Source organism: Periplaneta americana, chromosome 7 (assembly GCF_040183065.1).
Source record: "Periplaneta americana isolate PAMFEO1 chromosome 7, P.americana_PAMFEO1_priV1, whole genome shotgun sequence".
Lineage (NCBI taxonomy): Eukaryota > Metazoa > Arthropoda > Insecta > Blattodea > Blattidae > Periplaneta > Periplaneta americana.
In genome coordinates this window covers 75,967,192-75,983,452 of record NC_091123.1, presented here as the reverse complement: position 1 = coordinate 75,983,452, position 16,261 = coordinate 75,967,192, and the positions used below count along the sequence as shown (strand labels likewise).

Below are 16,261 nucleotides of genomic sequence, written 5' to 3'. Positions count from 1 at the left end.
CGTTCTAAAGTTCAGCAACGAGAAAAATCCCACCCTCATTTGGGATTGAATCTCCGACCTTCCAATTGAGCTAGCCGGCCGCTCAATATAGGATGAACAGATAGATGGATAAACAGACACACAAACATTGGTAGATAGATATAGATACGAGTCTATTAAACATTTCATGCTAATGTGAACCTCTCCCATTCCCTCCCTTTGTTATTCTTTTCAAAACTGAGACTATACTTTATACTACGTCGATTGTAGTATACATCACAATACCAAATGCGACATAGGCTAACTCATTAAATAAATAAAAGCGTATACAACATTTACCATCATTATCTGCACACCCAACGATTACGTACTGTATATTATCATTCGAACAATACTCTCTGAACTTTTTATAAAGGACTTATTCAAAGGTTCCATTCTACAATACGTTTTCAACATTAAGCAATCATATGAAATGGATCTATTTGTAATGTTTAGCAGATTAATGGATCACACCTATGTTAATACTATATACTTAAGCTTTTGTTTGTATTGTTAACCATATTTTAGGAATAAAATGTTCGGAATGGAATGACAAATTTCGATGAAAATCTAACAACTGTTGAATGAATTGGTAAAAACCGGAAAACCTGTCCCAGACCGAATGGCTATCTTCAGATTGACTGAATTATAACTGAAGGATTCAGCGCCATTTATTAAAAACGGAGAAAGCAAGGGTTAAAGTTATGTGAATACCATTGTTTAATGAAGGTTGACATATAATTTAGTTTTAAAGTGCATACTTTATCTTACTTGCTATATGTTTCATTAAATTATGGTAATCACTTAATTTTAACTGTTGTTTTCTCCGTTTTTAATATATGGCGCTTGGCCCACTATGGCTCTGAACCTTTCAATTGGTAATTTAGAATCCAGTAATTTTGCATGTTACAGTACATGACAAGATTTTGGAGAACAATACTAAGTCTCCAACATTAAAACCTCAAGCGAAAGTGAGAAGTAAAGCTTTGAAAAAACTCTAATGCCATTGGATAAGAAGAAACTGCCTACTGAAAGATGCACAGGAAGGAATGTTGAACGGAGAAAAAGTTCGGCGCAGAAGAAGATATCAGATGATAGACAATATTAGGATTCGTGGATCGTATGCGGAGACTAAGAGAGAGACGGAAAATAGGAAAGATTGGAGTATGCTGGGTTTGCAGTGAAAGACCTACCCTTGGACAGAACACTATGTATGTTGTATGTATGTATGTATGTATGTTTACACTGTATTAAGTTTAATAAATAAACAACTAATGCAAAGTGCACAAAATTCTATGCCAATAATATTATTTATACAGAGTCAACATTTGTTACTTAAAACAAAACCAATACTAAACAGTTCCCTACGAAACAGGTGTAGAAAATTTACACATGCAGCTATATTTTAGTGGATTGAAAATTTTAAATTATGGTTTATTTAACGACGCTCGCAACTGCAGAGGTTATATCAGCATCGCCGGTGTGCCGGAATTTTGTCCCGCAGGAGTTCTTTTACACACTTAAATGCCATTGACCTCGGCCAGGATCTAACCTGCAACCTCGAGCATAGAAGGCCAGTGCTATATCAACTACGCTACCAAGGGCGATTTAGTGGATTGAAATTTACATAAATTTTACACATAGGTTCACAATGAGATCCCAATTTTAAATTTGATAGAAATAATTAAAAATATCAAGAAATAAATAACTTTTTATATTTGAACATAAGAATGTGTTTATAAAATTTCAAGCTCATAATATTGAGAAATTACTTCCTCATAATTATGTGACGAAGAAAATATGTCAAACCGTGAACAAATGTTCTACTGCAATATTTCAATAAGGAGCTAAGGAATGTAAGATCCTGTACAGTACCAAATACAACAATTTTGCCATTTTTAATGTATGAACTGTGATTAGTAAGTAAAACTGATTTAATGCTTTCCTTTATTTCACAACTCATATCAGTCTTACATTACTATAAAATATTCACTGAGAATCACATTTAAACAACTTTTATGTTTCTGCACTGTGTCATAAACGAAGAAACATCCAACATTATGGTGCTAGCTGTACCGGCTACTTCATCGGTGAAGGCAAACTAATGACAAACTATCTGAATGTTGGGTTGGATCCATTATCCAGAGCTTTTCTCCAATGGATCAAACAGATAAGTTCCCCCTTCTCTACTTTCCCTGAAGATGAAACCGACATTTGGCTCTAAAATCTTCAACCTTTCTATATCTATGACACAAACCCATAAAATTCCACACCAAGTTCAACACTCAAAGTTTTACATCATATTAAATGGTGAGATAACAGATAATTTGCACAGGGTAACTTGATATGAATTACCCTGATATAACTGACAGTGACTGACACACTAACAATATGACACCTACCAGTAAGAATATAGTATGCTGGACTCTAATTTTAATATATAATTCATTTACAATTTATTTACCTATGTGCTAGCATTTTACACTAACAGAAACTGAAGGAAGTCCATCTACAGAACCAATCTTACACTTTCCCCCCACCAATGACATTGGACCAGTGATGGTTAAAAGATTCGTTTTCCAAAATAAGACTGTTCAGTCAGTTCTTTCCACTCCTTTCCAGTGCATCATTCAGGACTAAGTGATTCTTGTCTATAATTGTGTTTGATTTTTTTTTGTGTAAAATAAGATTGTCAGAATTAATAATATTTCATTTACTATACAAACACGTTTTGTCAAGCAGTGAAGTCCAGTTTAAAATAGAAAATTTGCAGTTGCCTATTTTTTCAGTTTCTACCACTTTCTGTGCATAAATCCTAATGTTTTAAAACACTTTATCTCTATGTTTATTTAAGGGGTTAGGTACAATTTACAGCAGTAAAATTTTTGGAAATATTCAACTTTTTTTTCCTCCATTACTGTATCTTGTACAATAATGAAATTGGTATGTGTAAAACACTGTCCTTCTGTCATATGAAAAACAATTTTACGATTTTTTAAAAATTACTTATAAGCTTAGCCTACTTTTTTTTTTTTACAAAATTAAAAATGATGGCAGTTCACTGTGCAGTGATGAAGCATTTCCTTCATAACTCAAACTTCATAACTTTTTCATTGCTGAAACTCATATTTACAATACAACTTCAACTTCTTTCAACTACATTCCTTAATAAATATATATTTTTTTAATTTCTGTGTCAGAAGAAAATACAGATATTTGACCATTTTTTAAAATGAATTTATTTTTTATCAGACAATCTATCAAAGGTAGAGATCTTGCATCATATTGTAGATATGACATGTATAAATACACACAAAAAAGTTCATCACAGAATGTTGGACAGTTTTTGAGTTATGTGGGAAACGCTTCATCACTGCACAGTGAACTGAATTTTGAAAAAGAAAATGTAGAGAATTTTTTTAATCGTAAAAATATTTTTTTCATATAGCAGAAGGACAGTGTTTCAAACATAGCCTACCAATTCATTATTGTACAAGATACAGTAATGGAGAAAAAAAAAGTTGAATATTTCCAAAATTTTACTGCTGTAAGTTGTACCTAACCCCTTAATGTTGGTTTATACTAAGGGTATCTTGAAGTTAATCTCTGTCAAGTACAAAAATATTCACCTAAACTTAAGAAAACTTACTCAAACATGATCATATTTATATATATTTGATTAGGAGTACTTAGCCCATTGCACAAAATAAATTTTTTTTTTCTGATTGTCCTGTAAGTAGTGGTGAATTCCTTTACTCTAGGCCTAGCTAAATTTAATAATTAGGGCCTAGCTAACTTTTGTTTCTTTAGTGCTAATTTCTCTGGAAGATTTCTATTAATCTTACTGATATTGTACCTCATTTCCAAGGAGATGAAAATTATCTATAGATCATTAATTTGGCCTACTGTATATAAAAATTTATAATTCCCATTTTCAGTAAAAAAAAAATATTATTTCACTCATCACTTCTCTACTACTATCAGACAGATAACGTATGTACCTCAAATTTATTCATAATTTATCCTACTTGGACCTAAAACTGTGATAGTATCAGCGTTGATAAAATTAATATCCTCCCAGCAAAATAAACATAAGCCTATTCTACAGAAAACGAAGTTGATAACTTTGGACATAGCTGCACTAATATAAGCCTCGCTGTATTTCACTTTCAAAACTAAAATTATCTGTAATACAAATATAGCCTATAGGTATATATAAAATTATCTTTCAGAGGTTCTATAGCCTACACAATTCACTTATTAATGACATTATTTTTAGTATTAAGTAAATATTTGCTTTACAAAATCAATCCAATACCGGTAATAGTATCAGCACAATGTAGGCCTAATCCACAACAGTTTGTTGTCTCAGTATCTTAGACAACTATTATTGTTGTAAAATATGTGCAGACACATTAGGCCTACTTACACAAATTTCAAATAACAAAGTCTTTTATCACACAGGCCTATAAAGTGCAATTTATTAAAAATATGAACATGCTTTGGAAGATAATGCTATTAGGATCCATACTATGGCATACCTCACTCGATTAGCATAAATTAATAAAATATAGGCTACTTTTAGATGACAAACACTAAGCAGGCTATATGAATTGTTGCTGTTACCTGTCATATTCTGCATTGTCGTCATCACACCGCTCATCCTTCAAATCTTTCCAGCTCTTCCCATGACGGCAGGTGGTCACCAGAACAATATCCTTTTCGTTATGGAGATGGTACAGCGAATTTCGAGTCTCAGAACCGATCCCATGGACATAGCGTTTTCCTTTAAATGCAAGTAAGTACTTTTTAGACACTGGAAAATTGTTTGTTGTGACAAAGCCTGGGTCACCACCTTTTTCTGGATGATTCTTATGAAATAGAGGTATTGAAACATCAAACCCTGGTCGAAAGTTTGTAACAGACATGCTCGCCTTTGCTAAAATTGCCATCCCGGGGTCGAAGCCCAAACTATCTTCTGCATAATCCGGCCACGTTCCAGAATAAAGATTAAATACTACGTGATTCCTGCCTTCGTTCCATAGCCTCAATTTTTGTAAACGAGCCGGTACATTTCGAACATAGTCAGTTGAGAGGGTATCTCTATCTAATGTATCAATAGCTAAAACAAATAAACAGGCTTGACTAGGATCTGATGTGTAATAACGCGATTCTTGAATCACATTCAACACTTTTTGATATGATGGACTTGGGGTTAAGATTGTTGCAGTTTCTGATTCCTCCGACTGCGGATAAATGTACACTTTAAATTCACCACGACACTTACTAAAATCGAAACACGTTTCCATGCGACATTTCTGATTGCTATTAACATTATTATTATTATTATTGCTCGCCCACTTATGTATACCACCGGTCCGTCTCAGGTGAGGTGATGATTCCAAATCACGATCATAGAACTGTTCATTTATATCCACATATGACGGAAGATTGTCATAAGGTAGTCGTGCACTTTCACTTTTCAACCTGTACCCTCCAAAATAACAATACGCTAAAAACGCACATGAAAGGAGTACTAAAAGATATCGTTTCTTTGCTTGCATTGTGTCACATTAAATTGACCTTACAACACAAGAGCACATTCACTTTATGTCATGGTTTCATTTATTACTGTATTGTTGAAACGTTATGGCTATTGTAATAAAGGAACTTCAACATAACCTCAAAACGTTCTGTCATTTTCAGCATCTTTTTCACGCCATCTTACAGATTTCTCTGCACCCTCCGTCTTCTCAGATGTTGTGGGCAGAGTCGATATGGTATGCTATGAAAACCACGCGCATCTTTCATTAACTCACACAAAAAACCAATCACACGATTTAAAAAACTGTATCTATAAATAAGAACTTCGTATAGTAAACATGCCGACAGTAAAGGACACACACGCTAAAACGACCCGCCTCCTACCATTTCCGAAGAAAGTTTGCCAGCTGCAAAACTCTTCTGCCAAAACGACCGTCATTACGGCGGCAGTACCGCCTCTATGCGGCACTGCTCTGAACCAGTGAGAAACAAACGAAGAGCGTGAAGCGAATCAATACACAGCGCGAAATACAACACTGCGTTGTGCCGTGAAAATTTACGGCTTTTCAGTATTCGAACTTGTCATAGTGTATCCTTAATATGTACTGTCCATTAAATTTTACGTAGATATAGTGAAATTATTAAGTTTAAGATAAATTAAGAACTTAAATATTACTGTAAAATTACATATAGTGTTAATGAATGGCATTAAGTTTGATAGTTCAACATGGAACCTAAGTACTTAGTTATGAAACTAATCTAAGATAGCCTATTCATTTTGTGCAACTTGATCTCGTTCATTCATTTTCTGCACAATAACGTTCGATCAATATTTCTAGTCGGTGATTTAACGACGCTGTATCAAATACTAGTTATTTAGTGTCGATGAAATTGATGATACTGAGGTGATATTCGGCTATATAAGACCCAAGATTCGAGATGGATTACATGATAATCGCTTTACAGGTAGAGAAAATCTTGCAAAACAAAACCTGATAATCAGAATAAGTAGGCGCGCCCGCAGGAAGGGTGGGCAACCGCTACTATAATTGAGAAGTCAGACCTTTCTACTTTTTAATAGAGTACGGGTACATTATGTAGATTTTTTTAACGTACGTTCAAGACTGTGTATCCATGTGCGTTAGCTTCACTATATTATAAGGCGGGACAGAAATTAATTATCAAAGAATGTTATTCATAAAATTAACATCATGGACATTGAGAAAGTGTTTTGTTCTTATCATGATGAAAACCTGCGCGTGATCCTAGTCAAACTAGAGCCCCATCTCTACCTGTATTGTCTTCAATGATGTTCAATTGATATCCATAGTTGTAGGACATTTTTTATTTGATTTGCTATAGAAATTTACATGCTACAGATTATTAATAATTATATTGCATATCTGCCCGATGGATATTGAAATACTTTACACTGAAGACAATTTATTTGTAAAACACTAACAAATAGGAGTAAGACAGTCATTAAATGAAAAGTAAGATCCAACATACAAAATTCTAACAAAATGTTAAAGAATGCCGCCTGTAATGAGTCCTAATCAACTAGAAAGTATTTTGGCTTATCTTTCAGATATCCGTAACACTGCAATACATATTCACCGATAATGATAACTAGAGAACGGAATTTAGGCAAAAACCTGTTTTTTCCTTGATATATACAGACTTGAGATTTAACATTTACATTTTTCATGGAAATATAGGCATAAATAAAGGGGTTTCATAGTGCCAAAAATGCCTATTTCGACGTTAGTGCTTATTTTTAATAATAATAATAATAATAATAATAATAATAATAATAATGGTTTATTTAACCTGGCAGAGTTTAGGTTTTTTTTTAAATTTCGTATCATTTTTCGTAACTTATTACTTATTCCTTAACATCCTGTACCGTTTACATTCCAAGACGGATAACAACTCCTTCCTAGCAGTGAAAAATACAATAGAGAAGTACCTCCGGACCACCCCTTCTCATTCTTACAATCCTTCAATCCTAAAATTCAGACTTTCAATCGGTCTGGGTAGCGTAGTTGATATAGCGCTGGCCTTTTGTGCTCGAGGTAGCGGGTTCGATCCAGGCTTAGGTCAATAGCATTTAAGTGTGCTTAAATGCGATAGGCTCATGTCAGTAGATTTACTAGCATGTAAGAGAACTCCTGCGGGACAAATTATTATTATTATTATTATTATTATTATTATTATTATTATTATTGCTGTCAGCAATTTAACACAAACTCGCTGGGTTGTACCCGAATATGCATTCTCTTACATTCCAAGACAGATAACAACTCCTTCCTTTCTTTTCACCATTTGTAAGTACAGCAGTAAGCGACACAATAGCCACAATGGGTGCTGATCATCTACTGTGAAGCAAACTATGGAAATGTGATTGGTGAATGAAAAACACTAACTTAAAGACAGAATGTCTTCATTTTGTGTATGCATGTGTGCCCTTGTAAAATGTGAAATGTGTGGAAGTTTCTTTTAATCCAACAATTTTGCATTAAGTAAATGTTGAATCTTATATTAGTGACATTCTTTAACAAACAGAAAAGTATATTTTTTTTATTTATAGAGCCTAAATAAAGGAGTTAAGAGCCTATTTTAGGCGCCTAAAACGCTACTTTTTAGGGCCTAAAATTCCGCTCTCTAATGATAGCCCATGGCGAACTCATCTCTTGGGTGCTGATAGAGGATCCTACTAGATATAGTGGGGTAATCTAAATAACTTGAGTGAAAAAGGTCTACGGACAATGTTTCCATATGTCCAAAAAATTGGAATTATCTCGCTATTTGGGCTTCAAAAACTGTCTCCTTTGAAATGGAAATAATAATGAAAATTTCGATTTTGAGAAAAATAATGAAAATAGATTTTGACAAGAAAAAAAATACATTTTCGATTTCTTAGCTAAATAAACAGTATGTGTATAATATGATTATTTATTCGGCATACTTTTGATGGTATCGATTTCAGGAGCAGAATATCTATTTGATTTGATTACTAATATCATGAAAATACTATGTATGCCGTGCTGAATTTTGTGATTACGCCTAAGCTGTAAAATAGTACATACAGTACTTGTACTCTACAGGTGTTTGTGTTTAAACATCCAATTAAAGAATATATAATGTATAATCCGTGGCACTACAGCCGTGAGGGCCCAGACCGACCAGCCGGCTGGTGGCCTCACGCCCACATGCCGAAGCAGAGGTGGACGATCATCCAATCAGAATGGAGGTAACGTGTGGTTAGCACGATGATCCTCCCAGCCTTTATAGCTGGCTTTCGCTACCTATCGTAGTAGCTTCCCAAGTGCATCATGATGTTGGGTGGGCATCGGTCTCATATACTGACCGAAATTTCAGGTGTTTGTGTTTAAACATCCAATTACAGAATATAATATAATGTATAATCCGTGGCTCTACAGCCCGTGAAGACCCCAGACCGACCAGCCGGCTGCTGGCTACTGGCCTCACGCCCACATGCCGAAGCAGAGGTGGACGATCATCCAACCAGAATGGAGGCATCGTGTGGCTAGCACGATGATTTCCCCTGTCGTTATGGCTGGCTTTCGCAACCGGATTTCGCTACCTATCGTAGCTCCCCAAGTGTATCACGATGCTGGGTGGGCACCGGTCCCATACACTGGCCGAAATTTCATGAGAAAATTTCTTCCCCCATGAGGACTCGAACCAGCGCGCATTCCGTAACGCGAATCCTAGGTAGGATGCCATATACCACGACGCCACAGCGCGGGACAATTAAAGAATATATAATTTTAAATGGGCCTATGTAATATACAAAAGAAAAAATGTGATCTTCACTCCTTAAGTACAGTAGATATTTCCCTTCATCTTGAAAAGTGCATAATGTAGCAAACAATCTATTTCACATTTGGTCCAAGTTTCGCTGAACTATTACATATATGCACCCTAACCTCTAACATAAAAGTCTAATATGAGGTTTAATTTCTGAAAAGATATGAAGAGTTTATACCGAGAATAAAATACTGAAAGACTAACAGAAGTTCTCTAACCACAGGAAAGTATAGGCTACTTGTCTAGGTTTTCTCTGACTTCAAAACAAAGGAGTATAGTTAGAAGGCTGCTGCAAAATTTATCGGTAAAAAAAAGTACTCACAAAACTCGGTGAGGGATGCCGGCATCGGAATAGGTTCAATAACCTAAACCACAGAACCAGATTATAATAATTAGGATTATCACAAAATCATTAAAAAGTATTTGTACATGTAAGCAATCAGAAATATTCAACTATTACATGAGTAGAGATTTTCATGTTTTGTGACTACTAGTAATGCGAATATTTCTTTCCTGTAGCGGGTACATAACTGTTCGTCATTCACCCACATATAACCAAATTGCGTAGACAATTTACAGATCCAATCGTTTCCTAGGATGCGCAATAATAATAATAATAATAATAATAATAATAATAATAATAATAATAATAATAATAATCATAATAATAATAACAACAATAATAATAATAATAATAATAATAATAATAATAATAATAATAATAAATAAGACTAATAATAATAATAATAAATAAGACTAATAATAATAATAATAATAATAATAACAATAATATTTTCTTGTTATTATTATTAATATTGTTATAATGAGAATAATAATAATAATTTTTATTATTATGGTGATTATTATGATGCTAATAATTATAATGATGATAATAATAATAATTTTTATCGTCATAATCTTTCATTTATTGCCATTATCTGATATTTATTTATTTTGTAAACAACTTCTACCTATATGACTAGTCTACAATATTATTATTCAGTGTTATTTTTCTGCTATATTTACACTATATTATATTGCTGATTAGTATTTAGCAATGTTTTTATTTATGTATCAATTAATAAACATTATAATCATTGTAAACATGTTTTATATTTTTATATTATTGTATTAATATTGTAGGCCTACCTATTGTGCTAGACTATTATTGCCCAACCACTGTTGAGTAGCACAACAACAACAACAACAACAACAACAATAATAATAATAATAATAATAATAATAATAATAATAAAATAATAAATCATAATATTATAATTATTATTATCATTATTTTCATTGTATTTATTATTATTACTATTATTATTATTATTATTATTATTATTATTATTATTATTATTATTATTATGCACCCATCACTAATGTTGCACGACTTTAAGAATTTTTCCTATACTTTTCAAAATACAGTGAGTCTAGTTTGGAGTTAGTGACAAGAATAGAGTTCGGAGAGGCTATTTAAGGATTTTCCAATTTCATTATTTTATCATATTTTTTCCGTTATTCACTATGAATCTCACCAACCATTTCATTGTATGTTTTACGCTTTCCAAAACAACTCAGTTCCTCTATCATGTTGCGAACGATGGTATCGTTATTGGTTTTTTCCTTTACTGCTATTCGAAATGCAAACACAAACAAAATAATTTCATATACTCCCAAATAAAAACATGAACTCCATTTCTCTAGTGTACACAATTCTCTATAAGCACATAATTAAGACTATTGACTTCAAATTGTACAATTTGAATAGAAAAACGTAGAATATATAGGCCCTAATTAATCTTCTACAATTGTAGGCTACATACAATAGCTGTAAATACCCATTATAATAATTTCTGATATTTTTCTGTTTACGAAAATCGGAATTTAAAGGTGGCATGAATGTGTCAGTGTATCTAATGCCTACCCACTTCACTTGCGTGATTCGAGTTCAGCATACTGCGTATAGATAACAGGACTGTGACCCACTTTAAGTTGCACACCACTTCGGCGGGCTACGCTATGCATAATGTGTACCTGTGGAGAGTTACGTCGTATATTAGGGTGAGTGTATGTGTAAGTATAGTGTAGGAAATGGATAAGGGTGATGATGGTGAGGAAGGAAGAAGGGGGAATCCGGTTCCGACACGTAGCCTACTCCTGTCCAATGGCACCATAGGGGCCGTAAGGCTTAACGTCTCCATCCGACGGACGTATCACTATCAACAGTGACATATGCCCTCTCTTCATATGCACTGCTGAGATTTGGGATTTAACCCAGGTATATTGGTGCACAATTTAGTGATTAGAAGTTGTCCAATCCATACCTGTGGAGTAAAGGTTAGCGCGTATAGCCGCGAAACCAGGTGGCCCGGTTTCGAATCCCGGTAGGGGCATGTTACCTGGTTAAGATTTTTTCCGGGGTTTTCCCTCAACCCAATATGAGCAAATGCTAACTTTCAGTACTGGACTCCGGACTCATTTCACAGGCATTACCACCTTCATTTCATTCAGACGCTAAAGACCTGAGACGTTGATACAGCGTCGTAAAATAACCTACTAAAAAGTTATGCACCTCCAACTCTCCTAGTCCCAAGATAGAAATTTTACATGCAAATCTCTGATCCCGTCGGGAATCGAACCCGGTGGCATAAATGTTAAACTTTGTTAAATTTTGATTTGGTTGAATCACGCGTAACAACATTTGTTTATGACATGAGAGATGCTAATCGTATGACATTAAGGTGCTCTTACCACGCGACTTGTCCTGGAATTATTGCAAGCTAATACAATTCGCAACGAAAAGTAGAAATAATTTTGCATCTGTATCTTTGAAACATAGGACTTTGAGGATACACTGAACATCTTATTTAATTTATTTTAAGCTGATTTAACCATTTTGTGTTTCAGATACGTACGTATGTACGACCATATAGACTACCTGTACATACACTGCATTTATATCGGTCCATAATACAATTTATATATGTATATACATACATAGACCTATATAGGCTCCTACAAACATAGGCCTATATAACCTATATAGACATTACTGTACACATACATACATACATACATACATACATACACACATACATACATACATACACACATACATACACACATACATACATACACACATACATACATACATACATACATACATACATACATACATACATACATACATACATACATACATACATACATACAGGCCAGTTACTTTATGGTGACAGCTCTGGCCTGGCGACGCAGTGGTTTGGGCGAGTTCACTGTTTGTTCGAAGGGGTGTTCATTTTAGTCTTCCCCTGGCTGCGCTGGCGGTCACATCTCGGGAGCGTCAGTGTGGGCGTACAGTCGCGCTAAGGACGTACTACACCACCACTGTCTTGTATATTGCAATTTATTGTGTTTGTTACGTACATTTCATTTAGTTACTTAAATAGTTGTAGTGCTTCTGTTTTGTATTGTTTAGTATGTAATATTTATTGTCTAGATTCACTGCTTTGTTCTGTTTGTGAAAATGCTGCCTGTTAGAAGCAAACTGAAAGGTCGGGTATTGCATTCGCAGTCGCGAGAAGTCGTGAGCAACGTGTAGCGCTTTATAAAGATAGCGTCGGAAGAAAAAACGTAATAAATGTTGGAAAACTTGTAGCAGAGTTTACCGCTGTGTCTGAGAGCTGTGTTAGCCAAATAATAAGGCAGACTAAAGACATTGATAATCGGCGCCAAAATCAACTGTGGACAACTTTAATGAAGCTGTCATAAGACGAACCAAAGCACGAGTTCTATATTTCACAGAAATAGCGGCCCACACTTAAAAATATACATATTATTGAAATTGAAAGACTGTCGACTTTCAGGGAGGTATCTCGACTTTGAGGAAAGTTATTATGAAATTAGAATTTCATTGGAAATAAAAAACACAAAATAATCGCCAAATTCTGGTCGAGCATCACAGTATTAGGGCCAAACGTTTGCAGTATTTGAGGAAAATAAAGAAGTACAGAGAAGAAGGCCGCTCCATCTTTTAGATGGATGATGATGATGATGGTTTTTTTTAGTTGGTTATTTAACGACGCTGTATCAACTACTAGGTTATTTAGCGTCGATGACATTGGTGATAGCGAGATGATATTTGGCGAGATGAGGCCGAGGATTCGCCATAGATTACCTTGCATTCATATTACGGTTGGGGAAAACCTCGGAAAAAACCCAACCAGGTAATCAGCCCAAGCGGGGATCGAACCCGCGCCCGAACGCAACTTCAGACTGGCAGGCAAGCGCCTTAACCGACTGAGCCACGCCGGTGGCCGATGATGATGATGATGATGATGATGATGATGATGATGATGATGATGATGATGATGATGATGATGATGATGATGGGAAAGGTAACAGTGAAGCACTGACGAACATTACCGATATTTCCGCGTGAGTATATTTCATTGTTAATTAGTGATTAACTGTTAAATATAGTGATTCGATTGCTGCTCAGTGTATTTCCACATTAGTGTTTATTAGTGATTATTGTTTCGAACTGCTGCCCATTGTATTTCCACATTGGCTTACTTCTTTATTGTTTATTATTGTTCCGAACTCCTGCTAATTGTATTTCCATTAGTTTACCACTTTAGTGTTTATTAGTGACTATTGTTCCTAACTGCTGCTCATTGTATTTCCACATTAGTTTACTTCTTTAGTGTTTATTATTGTTCCGAACTCCTTCGCAGTGTATTTCCATTAGTTTACTACTTTAGTGTTTATTAGTGACTATTGTTCCTAACTGCTGCTCATTGTATTTCCACATTAGTTTTCTTCTTTAGTGTTTATTATTGTTCCGAACTGCTGCTAATTGTATTTCCATTAGTTTACTACTTTAGTGTTTATTAGTGACTATTGTTCCTAACTGCTGCTCATTGTATTTCCACATTAGTTTTCTTCTTTAGTGTTTATTATTGTTCCGAACTCCTGCTAATTGTATTTCCATTAGTTTACTACTTTAGTGTTTATTAGTGACTATTGTTCCGAACTGCTGTTCATTGTATTTCCACATTAGTTTTCTTCTTTAGTGTTTATTATTGTTCCGAACTCCTGCTAATTGTATTTCCATTAGTTTACTACTTTAGTGTTTATTAGTGACTATTGTTCCTAACTGCTGCTCATTGTATTTCCACATTAGTTTTCTTCTTTAGTGTTTATTATTGTTCCGAACTCCTGCTAATTGTATTTCCATTAGTTTACTACTTTAGTGTTTATTAGTGACTATTGTTCCGAACTGCTGCTCATTGTATTTCCACATTAGTTTACTTCTTTAGTGTTTATTATTGTTCCGAACTCCTTCGCAGTGTATTTCCATTAGTTTACTACTTTAGTGTTTATTAGTGACTATTGTTCCGAACTGCTGTTCATTGTATTTCCACATTAGTTTTCTTCTTTAGTGTTTATTATTGTTCCGAACTCCTGCTAATTGTATTTCCATTAGTTTACTACTTTAGTGTTTATTAGTGACTATTGTTCCTAACTGCTGCTCATTGTATTTCCACATTAGTTTTCTTCTTTAGTGTTTATTATTGTTCCGAACTCCTGCTAATTGTATTTCCATTAGTTTACTACTTTAGTGTTTATTAGTGACTATTGTTCCGAACTGCTGTTCATTGTATTTCCACATTAGTTTTCTTTTTTAGTGTTTATTATTGTTCCGAACTCCTGCTAATTGTATTTCCATTAGTTTATTACTTTAGTGTTTATTAGTGACTATTGTTCCGAACTGCTGCTCATTGTATTTCCACATTAGTTTTCTTCTTTAGTGTTTATTATTGTTACGAACTCCTGCTAATTGTATTTCCATTAGTTTACCACTTTAGTGTTTATTAGTGACTATTGATCCTAACTTCTGCTCATTGTATTTCCACATTAGTTTTCTTCTTTAGTGTTTATTATTGTTCCGAACTCCTGCTAATTGTATTTCCATTAGTTTACCACTTTAGTGTTTATTAGTGACTATTGTTCCGAACTGCTGCTCATTGTATTTCCACATTAGTTTACTTCTTTAGTGTTTATTATTGTTCCGAACTCCTTCGCAGTGTATTTCCATTAGTTTACTACTTTAGTGTTTATTAGTGACTATTGTTCCGAACTGCTGTTCATTGTATTTCCACATTAGTTTTCTTCTTTAGTGTTTATTATTGTTCCGAACTCCTGCTAATTGTATTTCCATTAGTTTACTACTTTAGTGTTTATTAGTGACTATTGTTCCTAACTGCTGCTCATTGTATTTCCACATTAGTTTTCTTCTTTAGTGTTTATTATTGTTCCGAACTCCTGCTCATTGTATTTCCATTAGTTTACTACTTTAGTGTTTATTAGTGACTATTGTTCCGAACTGCTGTTCATTGTATTTCCACATTAGTTTTCTTTTTTAGTGTTTATTATTGTTTCGAACTCCTGCTCATTGTATTTCCATTAGTTTACTACTTTAGTGTTTATTAGTGACTATTGTTCCGAACTGCTGTTCATTGTATTTCCACATTAGTTTTCTTCTTTAGTGTTTATTATTGTTCCGAACTCCTCCTCATTGTATTTCCATTAGTTTACTACATTAGTGTTTATTAGTGACTATTGTTCCGAACTACTGCTCATTGTATTTCCATGTTAGTTTACTTCTTTAGTGTTTATTAGTGACTATTATTCCGGAGTATGAAGTGAACACAGTGACAGGAGCTCATAATTATGCAGACGCTGCAACGTGGGACTTCATTTCTGATATGACTGTATTTCCCTCCCTCCGTTCGCTCCGTCTCGGATCGGTCTCCCTCCCACAGTCGAACCTTCTCCTCTCTCGCGTCGACGAGCTGTCACC

The 16,261-nt window shown here is 34.3% G+C and overlaps 1 protein-coding gene across 1 annotated transcript in view; it reads right to left on the bottom strand.

Annotated features, from left to right (window-relative positions):
- Nucleotides 1-5,996, bottom strand: part of LOC138703209 (exostosin-1-like) — a 231,260-nt gene extending 225,264 nt beyond the window's left edge. Inside the window, exon 1 of the mRNA XM_069830914.1 lies at nt 4,645-5,996. Coding sequence (XP_069687015.1) covers nt 4,645-5,582 — 938 coding nt within the window. The 5' untranslated portion in view covers nt 5,583-5,996. The remainder of the gene's footprint in view (nt 1-4,644) is intronic.
- Between the last annotated feature and the right edge of the window lie 10,265 nt (nt 5,997-16,261).